The following is a 17,310-nucleotide window of genomic DNA, read 5'->3' on the forward strand; positions in this document are numbered from 1 at the left end:
CTTATGTCATGACGTAGAGCCTAGCAACAGCGCAGGCTCCTAGCGGAGTCCGTTATGGCCGCTGCAGCCTTGAGGAGGATGAGGGGAACCGTGCAAGCGAAACTGCGGCCTTCGCCGGGCCTTCAGGTCCCCGAAGTATTGGCGCGGCCGCTGGTCCTGGCGCTCCTGCTTGCGTCCGCCACCATGTCCAGCGGTAAAGGGGGCGCGGCGGCAGGGCGGGCGCGGGAAGACGCGGAGGGCCGGGCACGGGCGGGGAGACAGGCCCGGCCAGGGAAAGGACGCTTCCGAGTGTCCGGAGCAGATGGCTGTGTGTAGATAGGGCAGGGTCTCTAGGGGCGAGGACGGACAGTAGGCTGTCTGAGGGAGTCTAAGGAGGTGGGGTCTCTGAGAAGCCCGAGAAGTGGGGAGGAGAGATGCGGGGATCCAGGGAGCAGAGTATGTAGATGGGCGTGGAGGGAGGAGTGGTGGTGTTGTCTAGAGAGTCTTGAAGAATGGGTTGCCAGAGGGAATGGCGGTGGTAGGATCTCCAAAATTGCTTGGAGGGGGGAGTGGTGAGGGGACAGAGGGAACAGATCACCGGTGAGGAGATGGCCGCGGTTAGGAGGTGTGGTGTCTAGAGAGGGTCCCAAGGTGGGGGAGGCACCCAGGGGTCTAGTAGGACCAAGGGAGTGTGGGCGGTTTCCGGAACGGGTGAGATAAGTAGTAAAGATCAGGGTGGGCAGGGGCACTGACCAGACTAAGCTGATGGAATATTTTGGAGAGCAAAAGTGAAGGGGAGGGGCGACTGGGTGGCTCAGTTGGTTGAGCGACTGCCTTCGGCTCAGGTCATGATCCTGGAGTCCCTGGATCGAGTCCCGCATCGGGCTCCCTGCTCCGCGGGGAGTCTGCTTCTCCCTCTCCCACTCCCCCTGCTTGTGTTCCCTCTCTCACTGTGTCTTTCTCTGTCAAATAAATAAATAAAATCTTAAAAAAAAAAAAAAAGTGAAGGGGAGAAAGCTATCTTAGGGTACTGGTGCTCGGTAAAGAGCCAGATTACTGAGGCTTTGGGCTCCTGAGGGGCTTGGGACGAGGAGAGGAGGAAGGCGACAAGGGAGATTCTTGGTAAACATGGTTCCCTGTGTCCTGGCTTAGCCGGACAAGACCGCTTCATTTTAATGGAGTTGTAGGATTTGATTATTTCGTTTAAAAATTGTTATTAAAATTCTTTTTATTATTTATTGAGGTATGATTGGCATATAACATGTTAGATTCAGGTGTACAATATAATGATTTGATATTTGTGTACACTGGGAACTGATCACCACAGTAGGTGTAGTTAGCACTCATCACAATACAGAGTTACAAAATTTTTTTTTCTTGTAATGAGAGCCTTTAAGGTTTACTGTCCTAGCAACTTTCAAATATGCATTACTATATTACTGACTATAGTCACCATACTATATATTATTACATCCTTATGACTTATTTTGTAATTGGAAGTTAGTACCTTTTTTTTTTTTTAAAGATTTTATTTATTTGACAGAGAGACACAGCGAGAGAGGGAACACAAGCAGGGGGAGTGGGAGAGGGAGAAGCAGGCTTCCCGCTGAGCAGGGAGCCTGATTCGGGGCTCGATCCCAGGACCCTGGGACCATGACCTCAGCCGAAGGCAGTCGCTTAATGACTGAGCCATCCAGGCGCCCCAAGGAAGTTAATACCTTTCTGCCATTTCACCAACCTCTAATTCCCTCTTCTCTGGCAACCACCAGTCTCTTCTCTATGAGTTTGACTTGTTTGTTTTGTTTTGATTTTTTTTGTTCCACATACAGGTGAAGTCATATGGTATTTGTCTTTCTCTGTCTGACTTATTTCAGTTAGCATAATGCCTCAAGGTCCATCCATGTTGTCACAAATGCCATATTTCATTTTGTGTGTGTGTGTGGCTGAGTAGTATTCCATTGTATATACACACCACATCTTTACCTGTTCATCCATCCATGGGCATTTAGGTTGTTTCCATATCTTGGCTCTTGTAAATAATGTTGCATGATTAAGTATTTTTTTTCTTAGAAATGTTACATTGTGAATGAAGATATTGAAGGCTTTATCAGGAAATAAAGAAATATGTAACCTAGGGCCTGAGACTTAGGGGGAACAAATCCATTAATAAGAATTTGTAATGATTAAGCAGTATTTTGTTTAGTATTCCTTTTTTTCTTTAGGCTAAGACACAGTCCTGCTTTTCTCCTTAAATCTTTTTTGACTTTTCAGTGAAAAACAGTATGAATGGGATAGTGTTTTCTTATTTGCCGACAGGGGCTGTCTAGCCATACATTCATCTTTTACAGTGCTGTGGTTACTTCCTTAGGTTTCCTCAGCAGCAATGAGGGTAGGGCAGCCACCGTCCCAGAAGCGTTTGTAAGTCTGTGGGGAAGGACTGAGGTTCATTTTCCCAAGGCCCTTTAATCATGAGTAAACTATAATGAGGATTTTTCTGGTTGATGCAGATATTCCTGTTCCTAAAGTGCTTACGTAGCATGATTGTTTAGTTATTTAATCATTTAAGAAAAAACCTGACATTTAAGCATTTATATTTCTTCCTGGAATGCTTAAGACATACAGTTTGAGGGATCTATAGCTGGTAACTGTATTTCAGAAACAGCCTTTCCCCTGGTTGAAAATTTTGTAGGGAGGGGCAAGCGAGGGGGGAGTGTGGAGTATTAAGGTGTCTTCTTGTCTTTTTATTTATTAGAGTGCCATAAATAGTTCTCCAGCTAAACTGGGACATTTTAGATAATCTTTTTTTTTTAATTTTTAATTTGTATTTTTATTTTATTTTTTTAAGATTTTATTTATTTGTCAGAGAGAGAGAGAGAGAGCACAAGTAGGGGGAGTGGCAGGCAGAGGGAGAAGCAGACTCCCCACTGAGCAGGGAGCCCAATGCGGGACTTGATCCCAGAACCCTGGGATCATGACCCGAGCCAAAGGCAGATGCTCAACCGACTGAGCTACCCAGGTGTCCCAATCTTTTTTTTTTTATTAAGTCTTTCTGTCAATTTAAAATTCTTATTATTCTCTTCTAAAAATAATTTAAATGTAATACGTATGCTCTTAAGAGGGAAGCAGCTACATTGCAGTACAGCATGGCATTTGTAAAACTTTAAGTGTTTTTTTAAGCATACCTTATGGTAGAGTGATTTCAAAGTAATTACTCTTTTATTTTTTTATTTTTTTTTTATCTTTAAATTTATTTTGAGAGAGCACGAGCAGGGGGAGGAGCAGAGGGAAAGGGAGAAGTAGACTCCCTGCTGAGCAGGGAGCCCGATACGGGGCTCATCCCAGGACCCCCAGTATCATGACCTGAGCCGAAGGCAGACGCCTAACAGACTGAGCCACCCAGGCGCCCCAAAGTAATTACTCTATTAATAAAAAAATAACAGTCTAGATAGGATGTGTTGAGCTCCAAACTTCAAGTAAGCATAGAAAGTTAGAAAGTTACTACATTAGATTTATTTAAACTTGTTCCATATTAAGTTTCTTAAAATTTCAGTACTTGGGTGTATTCTTGGAAATCTGTAAGGATTTTAAATTTTTATTTTGACAGAATAAAAAATAATATAAGCATTATTTTGGATCACTGGATGATCACCTTATGATTAAGTCTTGCCATGTCATTTCAAAAGTGCCTACTTTCTATGTTTGTCATTAAATTGCTCCCAAATGATCACCTAAATTTAATGTTTAGTGCGTTTAATTTTTGAGGCCATGTTTCCCAATCCAGTGTGAATGAATTCTAGGGTCCTCTGCATTCTTGTTTAAGAAATATCGATGTAGTCGATTTTAAGACAGTTTTTTAAAGGGACCAGTAGAAGAGAATTAAATGTAGAATGTTATTTTTAAAATGTTTTAACTAGAGTGGAAATATCAAATAGAAAAGGGTAAAAATGGAACATTTAGAAGTCTAAAGTAATACATATGGTTGTAGAAGCTCAACAATTAAATCCATAAAGTCAAAGTCACTTTGTTCTGAATACTCTTCATTTCTGACTAGATCAAATTCTCTGATTTGAAGGAGTGGAGGCCCAGGAGGTCCAAGTTTTTACACCTTGAACAATACTGATTAATTTTGCTCCTACTTGGTACTAGGTATTGGAGTTATAACAACAAATGGGGTGACATTGGAGATACCCTTAGAAGAATGAGTGGGGTTTTGCCTGGCTGAAAACTATGGAAAAGGCTTTTCAGAGGGTGTGATAGGTGCAAAGATGCTACTTGGGAAGTGGTGTAGGGTTTGTGGTGAGAATCGGGTCAAGAGCATATTCAGTAAACATTTATTGCTATCTGTTAAGTAGGCAGCAGGGACAGAGTAGTTTGGGAGTTTAGTAGGAGATGAGATTGAGGTTCCAGATCATGTAGGATCTTGTAGGCTATTACAGAGACTTTGAATTTCACTTTTGAGAGAAGAGGAGAGCGCCCAGAGGGTTTTAAGCCGAAGGAGTAACATCATTGAACTGAAGTGTTTACAGGGCGACTCTGGCTGCTGTGTGGAGAGCGAACATTAGGAGTTCAAGTAGAAGCAGGCAGATCATTCAGAAGGCCTTACTGTTTGGGGAGTGGGAAGTAAAAATATATTTCTTTAAACTTTTTATTTTGAAATAATTGTAGATTCACTTGCAGTTGTTAAGAAATAATACAGATCCCACATACCCTCTACCCAGTTTCCCCAGTGGTAACATCTTAAGAAACTGTAGTACCGTATCACAACCAGGATACTGACATGGATACAGTCAAGATAAAGAGCATTTCCATCAACCTCTTGTGTTGCTTTTTTATAGTTACTCCCACTTCCTTCCTATCCCCACTCCCTCCTGAAATCCTGGCAACCACTAATCTGTTATTTATTTTTATCATTTGAAGAATGTGATATAAATGGGAATCATATGGTATGTAACTTTTTGGAATTGGCTTTTTTTTTTTTTTTTTTACCTAGCATAATTCTGTGGAGAGTCATCAAATTGTTTCATGTGTCAATAGTTCTTTTTTATTGCTGAGTAATATTCTGTTATAATATAGATACACAGTACTTTGTTTAACCATTCATCCTTTGAAGGACAACTGGGTTGCTTCCAGTTTTTGGCTTTTATGATTAAAGCTGCTGTAAACATTCATGTACAGATTTTTTGTGTGATTGTGAGTTTTCATTTCTTTGGGATAAATGCCCAGGAGTGCAATAGCTGGGTCATATTGTAGTTACATATTTAGTTTTTTAAGGAACTGCCAAACTGTTTTCTGGCATAGTTGTCCTATTTTATGTTACCACCAGCAACATTTAAGTGATCTAGCTTCTCTGCATCTTTGCCAGTATTTGGTGTTGTCATTACTTTTTATTTTAGTTTATTCTGATAGGTGTGCAGTGATTTCTTTATTGTCGTTTTAATTTGCATTTCCCTAGTGGCTAATAATCTTTTCCTGTGCTTATTTGCCATCTGTATATTCTCTTTGGTGAAATGTGCCTCTGTGTCTGTTGCCTGTGTTCTAATTGGATGGTTTGCTTTTTCGTTTTTGAGTTTTCAGATTTTTTATGTATTCTGGATACTAGTCCTTTTTTGGGTTGGGGCTCACAGATATTTCTTCCTTTATGTAGCTTATCTTTTCATCCTCACAGGAAAGTCTTTCATGGAGCAAAAGTTTTTCATTTTGATAGAATCAAATTTATGGATTTTTTCCTTTTATATACTGTGTTTTTGGTGTCAGGTCTACAAATTTGTGTCTAGTCCTAGATTCTAAAGATTTTTTCCCTTTGTCTTTTACATTTATTTTTATTTTTTTTAAAGCTTTATTTATTTGAGAGAGCAAGCTACTATGTGCCCTGCCATCCAGAGCAGGGGGAGGAGCAGAGGGGGAGGGAGAGGGAGAGAATTTCAAGCAGAATCAGTGCTGAGTGTGGAGCCAGAGGTAGGCTTGATCTCATGACCCTGAAATCATGACTGAGCTGAAACCAAGAGTTGGATGCTTAACCGACTGAGCCACCCAGGCATCCCTACATTTTACATTTAAATTTGTGATCCAAGGAAACTTAAATATATCAGAGAAATAGCAATTTATAATACTATTGCAAATATAAAAATTCTTTTAAGAAATTCCTGTTCATAGTTTTCTGAATGCTGTACTCAATTGTAGGACCTGTTTCCTTCTTTTCTTTCAATGGAAAGTTTCAAGGAACCAACTGTTGAAAATACTTTAAGGCAGTTTTACTAATTTACGAATTTTTCTTTTTTTTTTTTAAATTTTTAAAAAATATTTTTATTTATTCATTTATTTGAGAGAGTGAGAGAGAGAGAGAGCACATGAGAGGGGGGAAGGTCAGAGGGAGAAGCAGACTCCCTGCCGAGCAGGGAGCCCGATGCGGGACTCGATCCCGGGACTCCAGGATCATGACCTGAGCCGAAGGCAGTTGCTCAACCAACTGAGCCACCCAGGCACCCTGAATTTTTCTTTTTTTTACCAATTTACTAAATTATTTTTTCTAAGAGATTTCATTCAGTCCAATTGAAACTAGCTATTTTTTCTATACAAAATAGGGTGTCAACTATGATACACAAACCAGAGTGTATTCATGTATTCAAGTATTACATGTTTGAACAAAGAGTGGTCTGTTATTGTTAATTTATGTGTATGCACATGTTTGTGAAAGCCTGGGAATGATTTGGTTTAATCTTACCCCTATAAAATATTTTACTTTAATTTGATAGACTTTAAAATAGTATTTTTGTATTTTTAGATCTGATGTGACAGTTCCTCTTTTTTAAAAAAAGATTTATATACTTTTAGAGAGAGAGAGCGTGAGTATTGGGGAGGGGCAGAGGGAGAGGGAGAGAGAGAGTCTTAAGCAAACTCTGTGCTGAGTGTGGAGCCCGACACAGGGCTCAATCTCACAACCCTGAGATCATGACCTGAGCCGAAACCAGGAGTCAGACGCTTAACCCTGACTACACCACCCAAGCGCCCCAGACAGTTCCTTTTTTTACAAGTATAATGGATATTCTTGAAGCTTTTCAACAGATACTACATTAGATTGTATATTAGAAACACTGTTAAATTTCAGCAGGATTCTTCTGAACTTTTGGTGTATAGAGCTACTTCTGTAAATAATTTAAACTACTTCAGTAAACCACACTGAGTGGGTAGGAACATAGGGAAATAAGAGCTTGTATGTGTTTGGTGTCATTCCCATACTGGATTGCCTTCCCCAATCTTTAAAATAGTCTAGTTCACACTTAGTTTTCAAGTTTCCAATCCAATTTCCATTTCTTCCCCTTTAGGAGTTTTTGCTTTCTTCTCCCTAAGAATACCTAAATAAAAAAAAGAAAAGAAAAAAAAGAAAGGAAATTGGGAGAGGAGGTCTTCTGGTTTTAGTATCACTTAGAAATGCTTACTACAGCTTGCTTATAGCTTCTCTTGAATTTGTTGTATTGTATTGAAAATATTTAGTTTCACATTTAAAAAAAAAAGATTTTATTTATTTGAGAGAGAGAGAGAGCACAAGCAGGGTGAGCGGCAGAGGGAGAAGGAGAAGCAGACTCCCTGCTGAGCAGCGAGCCAGAACGCTGGGCTCTATCCCAGGACCCTGGGATCATGACCTCAGCTGAAGGCAGACGCCTAACCGATTGAGCCACCCAGGCGCCCGTTAGGTTCACGTTCTATATCTAGTTTGTGACCTACTTGAGCTAGGATCAGCCGCCAGTCTTAACTGTTCTGGAGATGGGGTGCAGTCTGGACAATGGTTATTGAAGTCCAGCCCCTTTGTTAAATGAAAACAGAGGGGATGGATAAGAGCTTTGTGTGAATTTCACCATTGTGACCTAAAGTTACCCGTCTATTCTTTCCTTTTTCTTTTGCTGACAGGCTACATAATGTAGTAGGTCTTTTATGGTGCTAAACTTGTTACTTTCTGGCTAAAGAGTTATTACCTGATGAATAATTGACTAAGAAGAAATGTAACTGATTGCTGGCTATTGAGACTTATTAACAAATTCTCAAGGGGAAGAGGAATTTGGCAAAGAGAAATGCTTAGTGAAAAATTTAGGTGAATATCCTTCTAGCTTGGTAGAGATAAAGTTGGAGATTTCAGTTTAATGTTCTTTATTCACTATTTTAGCTCTACCAAATACTGATTTGCCGAGCCACACTGTACTCCCGCCAGATGTTTCTGCTCCAAATATCAGTGCTTTAACACATGAAAACCAAACCAAACTTTCTGTCTTCCAAATCAACACCACTCTCCAACCCACAGCTAGTACAGAGAAAGGTGGAGGGGCAGCTGTAGCCCCTCATCCTTCTCCTACTACTTCTCTGTCTCAAGAGGAAACAGATAACAATGAAGATCCCAGCATGGAGGAGGAGGATCTTCTCACGCTCAACAGTTCTCCGTCCACTGCCAAAGATACTCTGGACAATGGAGACTATGGAGAACCAGACTATGACTGGACCACCAGCCCCAGGGATGATGAGTCCAGTGAGGCTCTGGAAGAAAACAGGAACTACATGGAAATTGAACAGTCAGTGAGATCTTTTAAGACCCCATCCTCAAATATTGAAGAGGAAGATAGCCATTTCTTTTTTCATCTTATTATTTTTGCTTTTTGTATTGCTGTTGTTTACATTACATATCACAACAAAAGGAAGGTATGTTTGGGGTTTTCAGCCCCTCTAATTGCCCTTTATTATCTCAGTCATATTTCTTACTAATGTTTTTGATGATTCAGAATTTTTTTCTTTTTTAGTCAAGTTTAAATTGATGGTAAAATATCAAGATGTCTATCGGCTTATAAACCTATGGTATATTTTAACAAATTACAGACAGAATGCTTTAGCTTGAATGCTTCTAAAAAAAGAAGTCAAATTGTTTTTTGAGCAAAACCAAAGCCTAGTGGTTTTTGAAAAACAGGTATTACGTCTTAAGTTAGCATTGTTACTTCAGTGGGAATACTATGGAGAAAAATTGTTAATTTAATACTTTTAATTAAGTAAGCATTGGACTTAATAGTATTTTTTTTTTAAAGATTTTATTTATGTATTTGACAGAGAGACAGCGGGAGGGGGAACACAAGCAGGGGGAGTGAGAGAGGGAGAAGCAGGCTTCCCGCTGGGCAGGGAGCCTGACGTGGGGCTCGATCCCAGGACCCCGGGATCATGACCTGAGCCGAAGGCAGACGCTTAACAACTGAGCCACCCAGGCGCCCCAATAGTATTTTAATACTTTTTTTTTCCTGGTTGTAAAATCGTTACATATTTATTTTCATTGCCAGTGATATTCTCTCCCAGTGTTGAAATGTTGGGCTATCTCTGATCTAAACACCTAAGGGACTTGTTAAATAGGCAGGCTCCTGGGCTCCACTGCAATCTACTAATTCATCTCTGCAGATAGAACCCAGAATCAGTTTTCAGCAAGCACTCTGTACATTAAAATTTGAGTAGCACTGTTTAACTTTGTTTACATGATGGAAAATAAAGCCCTTTTGTTGTTGTTTTTTTACTTTTTGAATTTGGGAATCTAGGAGAGAGATAGTGCACTTGTTATACTTTTAGCGTATCCTCTATTTGCTTTTTTTGCATATCTAATTTATTTTGTTTTTTTCCAGATTTTCCTTCTGGTTCAAAGCAGGAAATGGCGTGATGGTCTTTGCTCCAAAACAGTGGAATATCATCGTCTAGACCAGAATGTTAATGAGGCAATGCCTTCTCTGAAGATTACCAATGATTATATTTTTTAAAGCACTGTGATTTGAGTTTGCTTATTATGTAATTTTATTTGCTTGACTTTTTTATATAATATTGTGCAGATGTTTGCCATAGGCAGTTGGTACTTAAATGAGAGATGGGTCTCTCTTTATTTTGCCTTGGTGCTTTGGAAATGAAATGTCACAAACAAGGAATATATAATTTTTTATCTACACTTTTAGAGGTAAATTTAATCAGGTGTTCAGAATGTGGAGCTAAGCATTATCTGTTAGTTTTGTTTTAGATTTCTTTATTGTACTTCTTCTGGAAGTATTAGTAATACTAGTTTTAAAAGATCCCAGCCTTTAACTAAATCCTAACATATCTGGTACTGCTGGCTCAGATTCTCTTTCTGCCATCCAAGTACTATTTTTTAAGCCACATTTTGCGCTCCCAAACTGTAATCTACAAGGATGTGTGTAATAGTGCTTGGCATAAAAGTAACATTTTTTTCTTCCAGGAAAATTACTTTGGATATTTTTGGATAATTTAAATATAATTTAAGATAATGATACTGCTCAATCTGACCACAATTTTAGGCAACACATTAATAAATGTCTCTAGAAATTCTGGCAGTAGAGAGACTAGTTTGCAGTGGATGTAGATAAAATGTTACAGAGATACCATATTTTGGCTTGAATTACTGAATTAAATTTAGAGGTAGAAATTGTGGGAAAATACTAAATATACATACAATTGCTTTTAGTTAGCAATTGATTGTAGCACGGGTTCCTCCAAGCTTTCAAGTAAGGAGCAGAGTTTAAAATTGTATCAGATTTGTTCACTTTATTACTTCATAGTAAGTTTGAGTAAATCTTAGGGGCCATTATCACTTAAATAATACTGTACCTAGGCCTTTCAAATTAAAATTATACCTGAATGAAGTTGTTTGTATACATAAAGGACAAATGTGTACACTGACTTTTTCTCCCCCCTGTACTTGTTTTATTTTCTTCTGTTTTGTTTTTCACAGCAACTGGAAATTATTTACTGTATTTCATTTTAGCCTATCTTTATATAATAAAGAGTTGATAAGTATGTAAATATGTGATTTGAACCATGGTTGACTTACAAATGTCACTGCAGCTTTTTAGAAAACATAGCCCTTAATATATGTTAAAACACCTACTCGGAAAGCCCGGGTGAGCCAGTGGGCATGTGCTTTGCGTAAAGATGGAAGAAGTAGGGCAATCCACCATTTCTTTCAGGTGGACAATGTACTGTCCCGATAAGGAAGGGGAGCACAGTGGAAATACACCTGAACTGTTTTATTGCAGTAATTTTTCTATCTGAAATTGTATTATTTAATATTTTGAATAAGATTTTAAAAATAAATGGCAAAGATATAAATCTATGATTTTATAAGTGTGTTTCATTTTTTTTTTTAAAGATTTCATTTATTTATTTGAGACAGAGAGAATGAGAGAGAGAGAGCACATGAGAGGGGGGAGGGTCAGAGGGAGAAGCAAGCTCCCCGCCGAGCAGGGAGCCCGATGCGGGACTCGATCCAGGGACTCCAGGATCATGACCTGAGCCGAAAGCAGTCACTTAACCAACTGAGCCACCCAGGCGCCCCTAAGTGTGTTTCATTTTAATGATGGCACGGAGTCCTTCCTTTGGGTGGTGATAGAGGGGTCATGTTTTGTTTGGGAGGAAGCTAAACTGACTAGCTTGTTTTTGTTCCTTTTAGCAGTAGTACTCTGCCTCTATGAATCCTCTCAGATTTCTAAATCCTACTTCAGGTCCAGTTTTCTGCTAGGTACTGAAGTTTATTGAAAACTGTGGCAAAGTAGGATTGCAAAGAAAAGTAAAGCAGCTAAATCAGTGTATACTTTCTAGCATTCTGGCCTCCCTGTTGTCTCCCTGTTGAAGGTTCCCTATCAGGAAGCTCATACCCCCTTAGTGGATCTAGGGTTCTTGGGCTTTTCCTGATGGCACAGTCTTTGCGTTCCACACCCAGTGCTGCAATCAAGTAGTCTTTGACTTTTGGAGCGTCACATCATACGTTGATGCCAGTGGGATGCCTGACTGGCTCAGTTGGTGGAGCATCTGACTCTTGGTCTTGGGGTTGTGAGTTTGAGCCCCGTGTTGGGTGTGGAGATTACTTAAAAAACATAAATCTTATTTTTTTTAAAGATTTTATTTATTAGAGAGAGAGAGTGTGCATGCACAAGTGGGGGAGGGGCAGAGGGAGAAGGAGAGAGGATCTCAGGTGACTCTCCGCTGAGCAGGGAGCCCGACTTGGGACTTGGGGCTCGATTCGAGGACCCTGGGATCATGACCTGAGCTGAAGGCAGACGCTTAACCGACTGAGCCACCCAAGGTACCCCTAAAAAACATAAATCTTAAAAAGCTGCCAAAGTCGGGATGTCTGGGTGGCTCAGTCGGTTAAGCGGCTGCCTTCGGCTCAGGTCATGATCCCAGAGTCCTGGGATCGAGTCCCACATCGGGCTCCTTGCTCGGCGGGGAGCCTGCTTCTCCCTCTGCCTGCCTCTCCCCCTGCTTGTGTTCTGTCTCTCTCTCTGACAAATAAATAAATAAAATCTTTAAAAAAAAAAAAGCTGTCCAAGTCTTAACAGAGGCACCTGTGCTTCTGGGTTATAATTATGTATATAATTCAGACATAGAGGTATACATTATAATTTTTAAGTGAATTTGATCCCAAGAGTTTTGTATCTTTTTACCTAACAAATCATGAATATTTTCCACATCATTAATACTCTTTAAAAACATTTAATAGCTACATTGTTTATTTAGGTATTTTCCTGTTGAGTGTTTAGGTGGTTTCCAATTTTTGGTTCTACTTCTATGTGATGAACATTTCTGTTTTGGAATCTGTTGGGTTACATGAGGCAGAGGAGGCAGACATAGGACCCAGTGGAGCAGAGGAGACCCTCACTTGAGTCTTGGAGCACCAGTGTAGCCGACCTCCGCGTGCTGTCTGCTCCCTTCTCTCAATGCCATTCTGGGTAGATGAGGTGCTCTGCACCAAATGTGGGAACTAATGGCATAATAGATAACCTTTTGGTTCTGTTCTTGTGTCTTACCTGAAAAGGAGTGTTTTGAAACTGGTGAGGCAGATGGAAACTGAATTTGTTCAGGCGGGAATGTCTTGACTGGAGCTTTGATTTTGGATGTGATCTCATGAGGGTGAGCGCAGTCTCTGTAGAACGTGTGCAGGGGGCGGCCCTCTCTATAGTTTGCCCCAGAACGTCAGCTTGAGAACGGAAGACTGGCTCTTACTCATCTCTGGCCCCATATTCAGCCCTGCCTTGCTCCTACTAGGCCCCTTGAAATTGTTCAGAGATGTGTTTGTGAAATTAGGTAAGAAGAAAACCAAGACAAATGAGGCAGCACCGGCTCACGCAGTTGGCATATGGTCTAATACTACTACTGACATTCGGGACCCAGCGCTGCACACGGTGCGGGAGAACCCAGATGCGGTGTGCCAGCTTTATCCCAACGGCCACATTCCTCCATGGCGTCACATAATAGCCCTTCCCCCAAACCCCGGGTTCTGATCAGAGCAGCTGCTGTCCATGAAGGCCAAGGGGAGGGAGGAGGCCACTGCTGATGCAGTTGCCCAAAGTGTCCAGTTCTTTCTCTCTCTCTGGCTGACTTTGCCTTCTCTCAGCCTGGTCTGCTGGTGCGATAGATTGCCTCCCTTCTGGGTCCAGCGGTGAGCAGTTCCGTCCCTCTTAGCAGAAGTGCAAGAGGTTGAAAGTATTCTGAGGGCCTAACGTCTTCCAAGGGAGTGGGAAGGGAGGCTGTCCTGAGGTTAGAAGTCAGTCTGTGGACACCATTCGTTTCACCTGTGTTTTTACTTTGACATGAGGAGGAAGTTGCTGGGACAGATTCTGCAAAGAGACCTGGGGTCATTTATGACTCCCATCTCAGTAAGCCGGTGGTGGGGACCTGCTGTCTGGGTGATGTGACTCAGGGAGCCTGATTTTGGAGCAGTAAGCTGCAGCTTCTATGCCTTAAATTCTTTTTATTTATTTATTTATTTATTTATTTATTTATTTATTTATTTGAGAGAGAGCGAGAGCACATGAGAGGGGGGAGGGTCAGAGGGAGAAGCAGACTCTCCGCTGAGCGGGGAGCCCGATGCGGGACTCGATCCCGGGACTCTGGGACCATGACCTGAGCCGAAGGCAGTTGCCCAACCAACTGAGCCACCCAGGCGCCCTCTATGCCTTAAGTTCTAAGCCTGCCTCTTTTCCGGCTCCCTCCTCAGGAGTCTCAGACTCCTCTGCCCCTGCTCCTTAGGAGGCTTTTCTCCCCCTGATACCCTAATATCTCCCGCTTTAAAACCCTAGGCTTCTTTTTGTCGCAGCCCTCAAACTGCCTCATTTCTCTGCTGGGTAATGACAGCATGTTCTGGGAATCCTTTACTTCCCACACACCCCTCTCATAGCGTTCCTTGTGCTTGCTTCTCTGCCAGGCCACCCCGTGGCATGTGGGTTGGATGGCACTCCCATGTGAGACCCTTCTAAAGGAGACAGTGCCTTGCAGTGGGTTAGAACTACTAACCGTGGTAGGCCCTGGAATCAGACAGGTCTGGGTTGAATTAACATTCCGGGCCTGACTTTAAAGCTGAGTCCTCCCCACTTTGCAGCCTCTAGGGAGAGGGCAAACACATTTCCTGATACCTTTGGATGTGAGAAAAGGCCTGGGGCCTTGAGGGCTAACTTGAATGCCCTGGGCTTTGCTGGGGCTAAGATGACTTGGCCCATATTGCACCTACCTGCCCTTCTAGGAAGACAGACCTGGGGAGAAGTGGAGGGGAAAGAGGAGTGGGATGAGGTCAAGCCGGGATGACCTTGGTCTGAGCTCTTTATGTTTAAATCAGTCTCCTACCTTGTAAAATTGGCAGTTGAGTAGCTCACAGGTTTGTCAGGAAAAGAAAATGGATTTATGTTGGAGGAAGGACTTTGTGTAGAGAGAGGAGTTTCCAACACGTCACTCACCAGGGAAGAGCCAGCTCAGGGCTTGGGACCACCAAGGAATGAGAGCTTGAAAGTATCACTCAGGAGCTCCCTACAGTCCTGGTGATGAGGGAGCAGAAGGCTAGCTGAAGACAAAGCATAAGCTGACAGCCTGCAACCTTCCCCCACCCCCCACTCCTGGGTGGGACATGTGTGACATTCTTCCAGGAAGCTCCCAACTATCTTAATGTTAATACCTTGCTAGAGGGACAAAAAACCTTACCTTGACAATGGCAAGGCCTCTGGTTATCTTGTAGGTCCTCTTTAGCATATGAACCTTTTTTTTTTTTTTGATGCAAGTATATATTATAGAATGTTACCATAATCAGGTTAGTTATCACCTCCATCACCTCATGTAGTTTTATTGTGTGTGTGTGTGTATGTTGAGAACTTTTAAAGATTTACTCTCTTAGGGACTTTCAAGTATACAATACAGTATTATTAACTATAGTCAACATTTTATACATTAGATCCCCAGAACTTACTCATCTTATAACTGGAAATTCGTACCTTTGGCCAACAGCTCCGCCTCCAGCCCCAGCCCCTGGTAACCCCCAATGTATTCTGTCTATGGGTTTGACTTTTTTAGATTCCCCATATAAGTGAGCTTGTACAGGATTTGTCTTTCTGTCTGATCTAGTTCGCTTAGCATAATGCCCCCATGGTCTATCCATGTTATCACAAAAGGCAGGGGTTCCTTCTCTCTTTTTCCCTCTTCATTTTGTGGTTAAACAGTACTCCACTGTGTGTGTATGTGTGTGTGTGTGTGTTTACCATATTTTCTTTATCCATTCATCCACTGATGGACACGTAGGTTGTTTCTATGTCTTGGCCACTGTGAAAAAAACTGCAATGAATCTGGGGTGCAAATATCTCCTCGAGACCGTGATCTCATTTCTTTCAGATACATACCTGCAGCGGAGCTACTAGATCACATGGTGGCTCTTTAAATCTTTTCAGGAGCCTCCACAATGTTCCCCACAGTGGCCGCACCACTCTACATCCCTACATCCCTCCTTGCTCTGTCCGCCTAAGCTAACTGCTTTCACAGTATTGTGTATAGGATTAATTACACCACACCATATAAAATATTAAAAATATTTAATTCCTTGTTTGTTTCCCTCATTACACTGAGTAACTTGAAGGAAGAAAATATCTATTATGTTTCCAATAATGTTTGGCATATACTAGGTTCTTAATAAATGAAAGTTCTTTTGAGGGCGCCTGGGTAGCTCAGTCAGTTAAGCGTCTGCCTTCGGCTCAGGTCCTGATCTCAGGGTCCTGGGATTGAGCCCCATATCAGGGCTCCTTTGCTCAGCAGGGAGTCTGCTGCTCCCTCTGCCCCTCCCCCTGCTCGTGCGCTTTCTCTCTCTCGAAAAAAAAATAATAATCTTAAAAAAAAAGTTCTTTTTGAAATCTCCCTTTTCCCTACCTCCCTCAATCCCATAGTATATAATCAGCCCCACCTCTCACAACCCCGCTGCAGCAGCTCTTTCTGCCCACAGGTCCTGTCCCAGTGCTTTAATAAAACCACCTTTTTGCACCAAAGACACCTCAAGAATTTTTTCTTGGTCGCTGGCTCCGGACCTCACCCCACCGAACCTCACCTATATTCCAAAATCATATCACCGGGACTGCCTTCCCAGCTCCCTTGAGGCATGCAGCTTATCAGCAAGGTTTACCCCAAATCATCCAGGCATGTTTGGTCTGCTAGATGACATACGGGGCTTGCTTGGAACCTCCCAACCCCATTCCCAGTTCCCTATTCTCATCCTTTCCCTGTAACAAGGCCAAAGGGTCCTTCCCACCCTGCCCTGGCTATTCCTAAGAAATTTTGCCTAGAGGCAGTGGGACCCAGGACCCCAGAGAGCTCAGGCATGCGAAGTGGAACAAGGACCGAGGTAGGGCGTGGGCGCCAGGGTACGCTCTCAGGTGTCCACATTCTGCCATTACCAGAGCGTTGTGTTAAAAGCAAAACACCTGAGTTCCTCTCGGTCGGACCCTGTGCTGCCCCCTAGGGATGACAGTAGGTCAAGACAGGTACGGTCTCTGTCCCCATGGTGCCCATTGTCAGGCAGAGAAGAAATGAATTAAGAAATCACAGTGAAGTGTTAAGGCTAAAAACTGGATTTCACTTTTGTTTCTTCATGGTAAAGGTAATTTAGACTTATTACAATAGCAGCGGACACTTAGGGCTTCTGATGAGCCAGGCACTCACCGTTCTGTGTGTGCACACCAGCCCAATAAGGTAGTTACTATTATTATCCCCATTTCACAGATAAGGAAACAGAAGCCTACAGAGTTAATGGACTTGCCTGAGGTCATATAGCTGATAAAAGAGAACTGGGATTTGAGTTCAGGTAAGATCTGACTCCAGACACCCTGTTCTTATCCTAATTGCTTGTTGTTAGAGAAAAAGAGCTACAGAAAAGAGGAAGTATCCAAAGTTTCTAGCCCCTTAGGCCCTAACCATTTAGGTGTATTCTCTTTTCATTTAAAGTTGCTTTTATTATGAATATAACATAATACACTATAGGAAAATGCATCAAGCAAATGTACAGCT

General features: G+C 41.9%; 1 protein-coding gene across 1 annotated transcript; it reads left to right on the top strand.

Annotated features, from left to right (window-relative positions):
- Window positions 1-8: 8 nt before the first annotated feature.
- Window positions 9-11,113, top strand: C7H5orf15 (chromosome 7 C5orf15 homolog). Its single transcript, XM_006731037.3, has 3 exons — window positions 9-193; window positions 8,138-8,664; window positions 9,621-11,113. Exons 1-3 carry the CDS (start codon window positions 55-57, stop codon window positions 9,750-9,752), a joined length of 798 nt encoding a protein of 265 aa, XP_006731100.2. The 5' UTR covers window positions 9-54; the 3' UTR covers window positions 9,753-11,113.
- The last annotated feature ends 6,197 nt before the right edge of the window (window positions 11,114-17,310 follow it).

Source organism: Leptonychotes weddellii, chromosome 7, assembly GCF_054177405.1.
Source record: "Leptonychotes weddellii isolate Sample4059 chromosome 7, ASM5417740v2, whole genome shotgun sequence".
NCBI classification, from domain to species: Eukaryota; Metazoa; Chordata; class Mammalia; order Carnivora; family Phocidae; genus Leptonychotes; species Leptonychotes weddellii.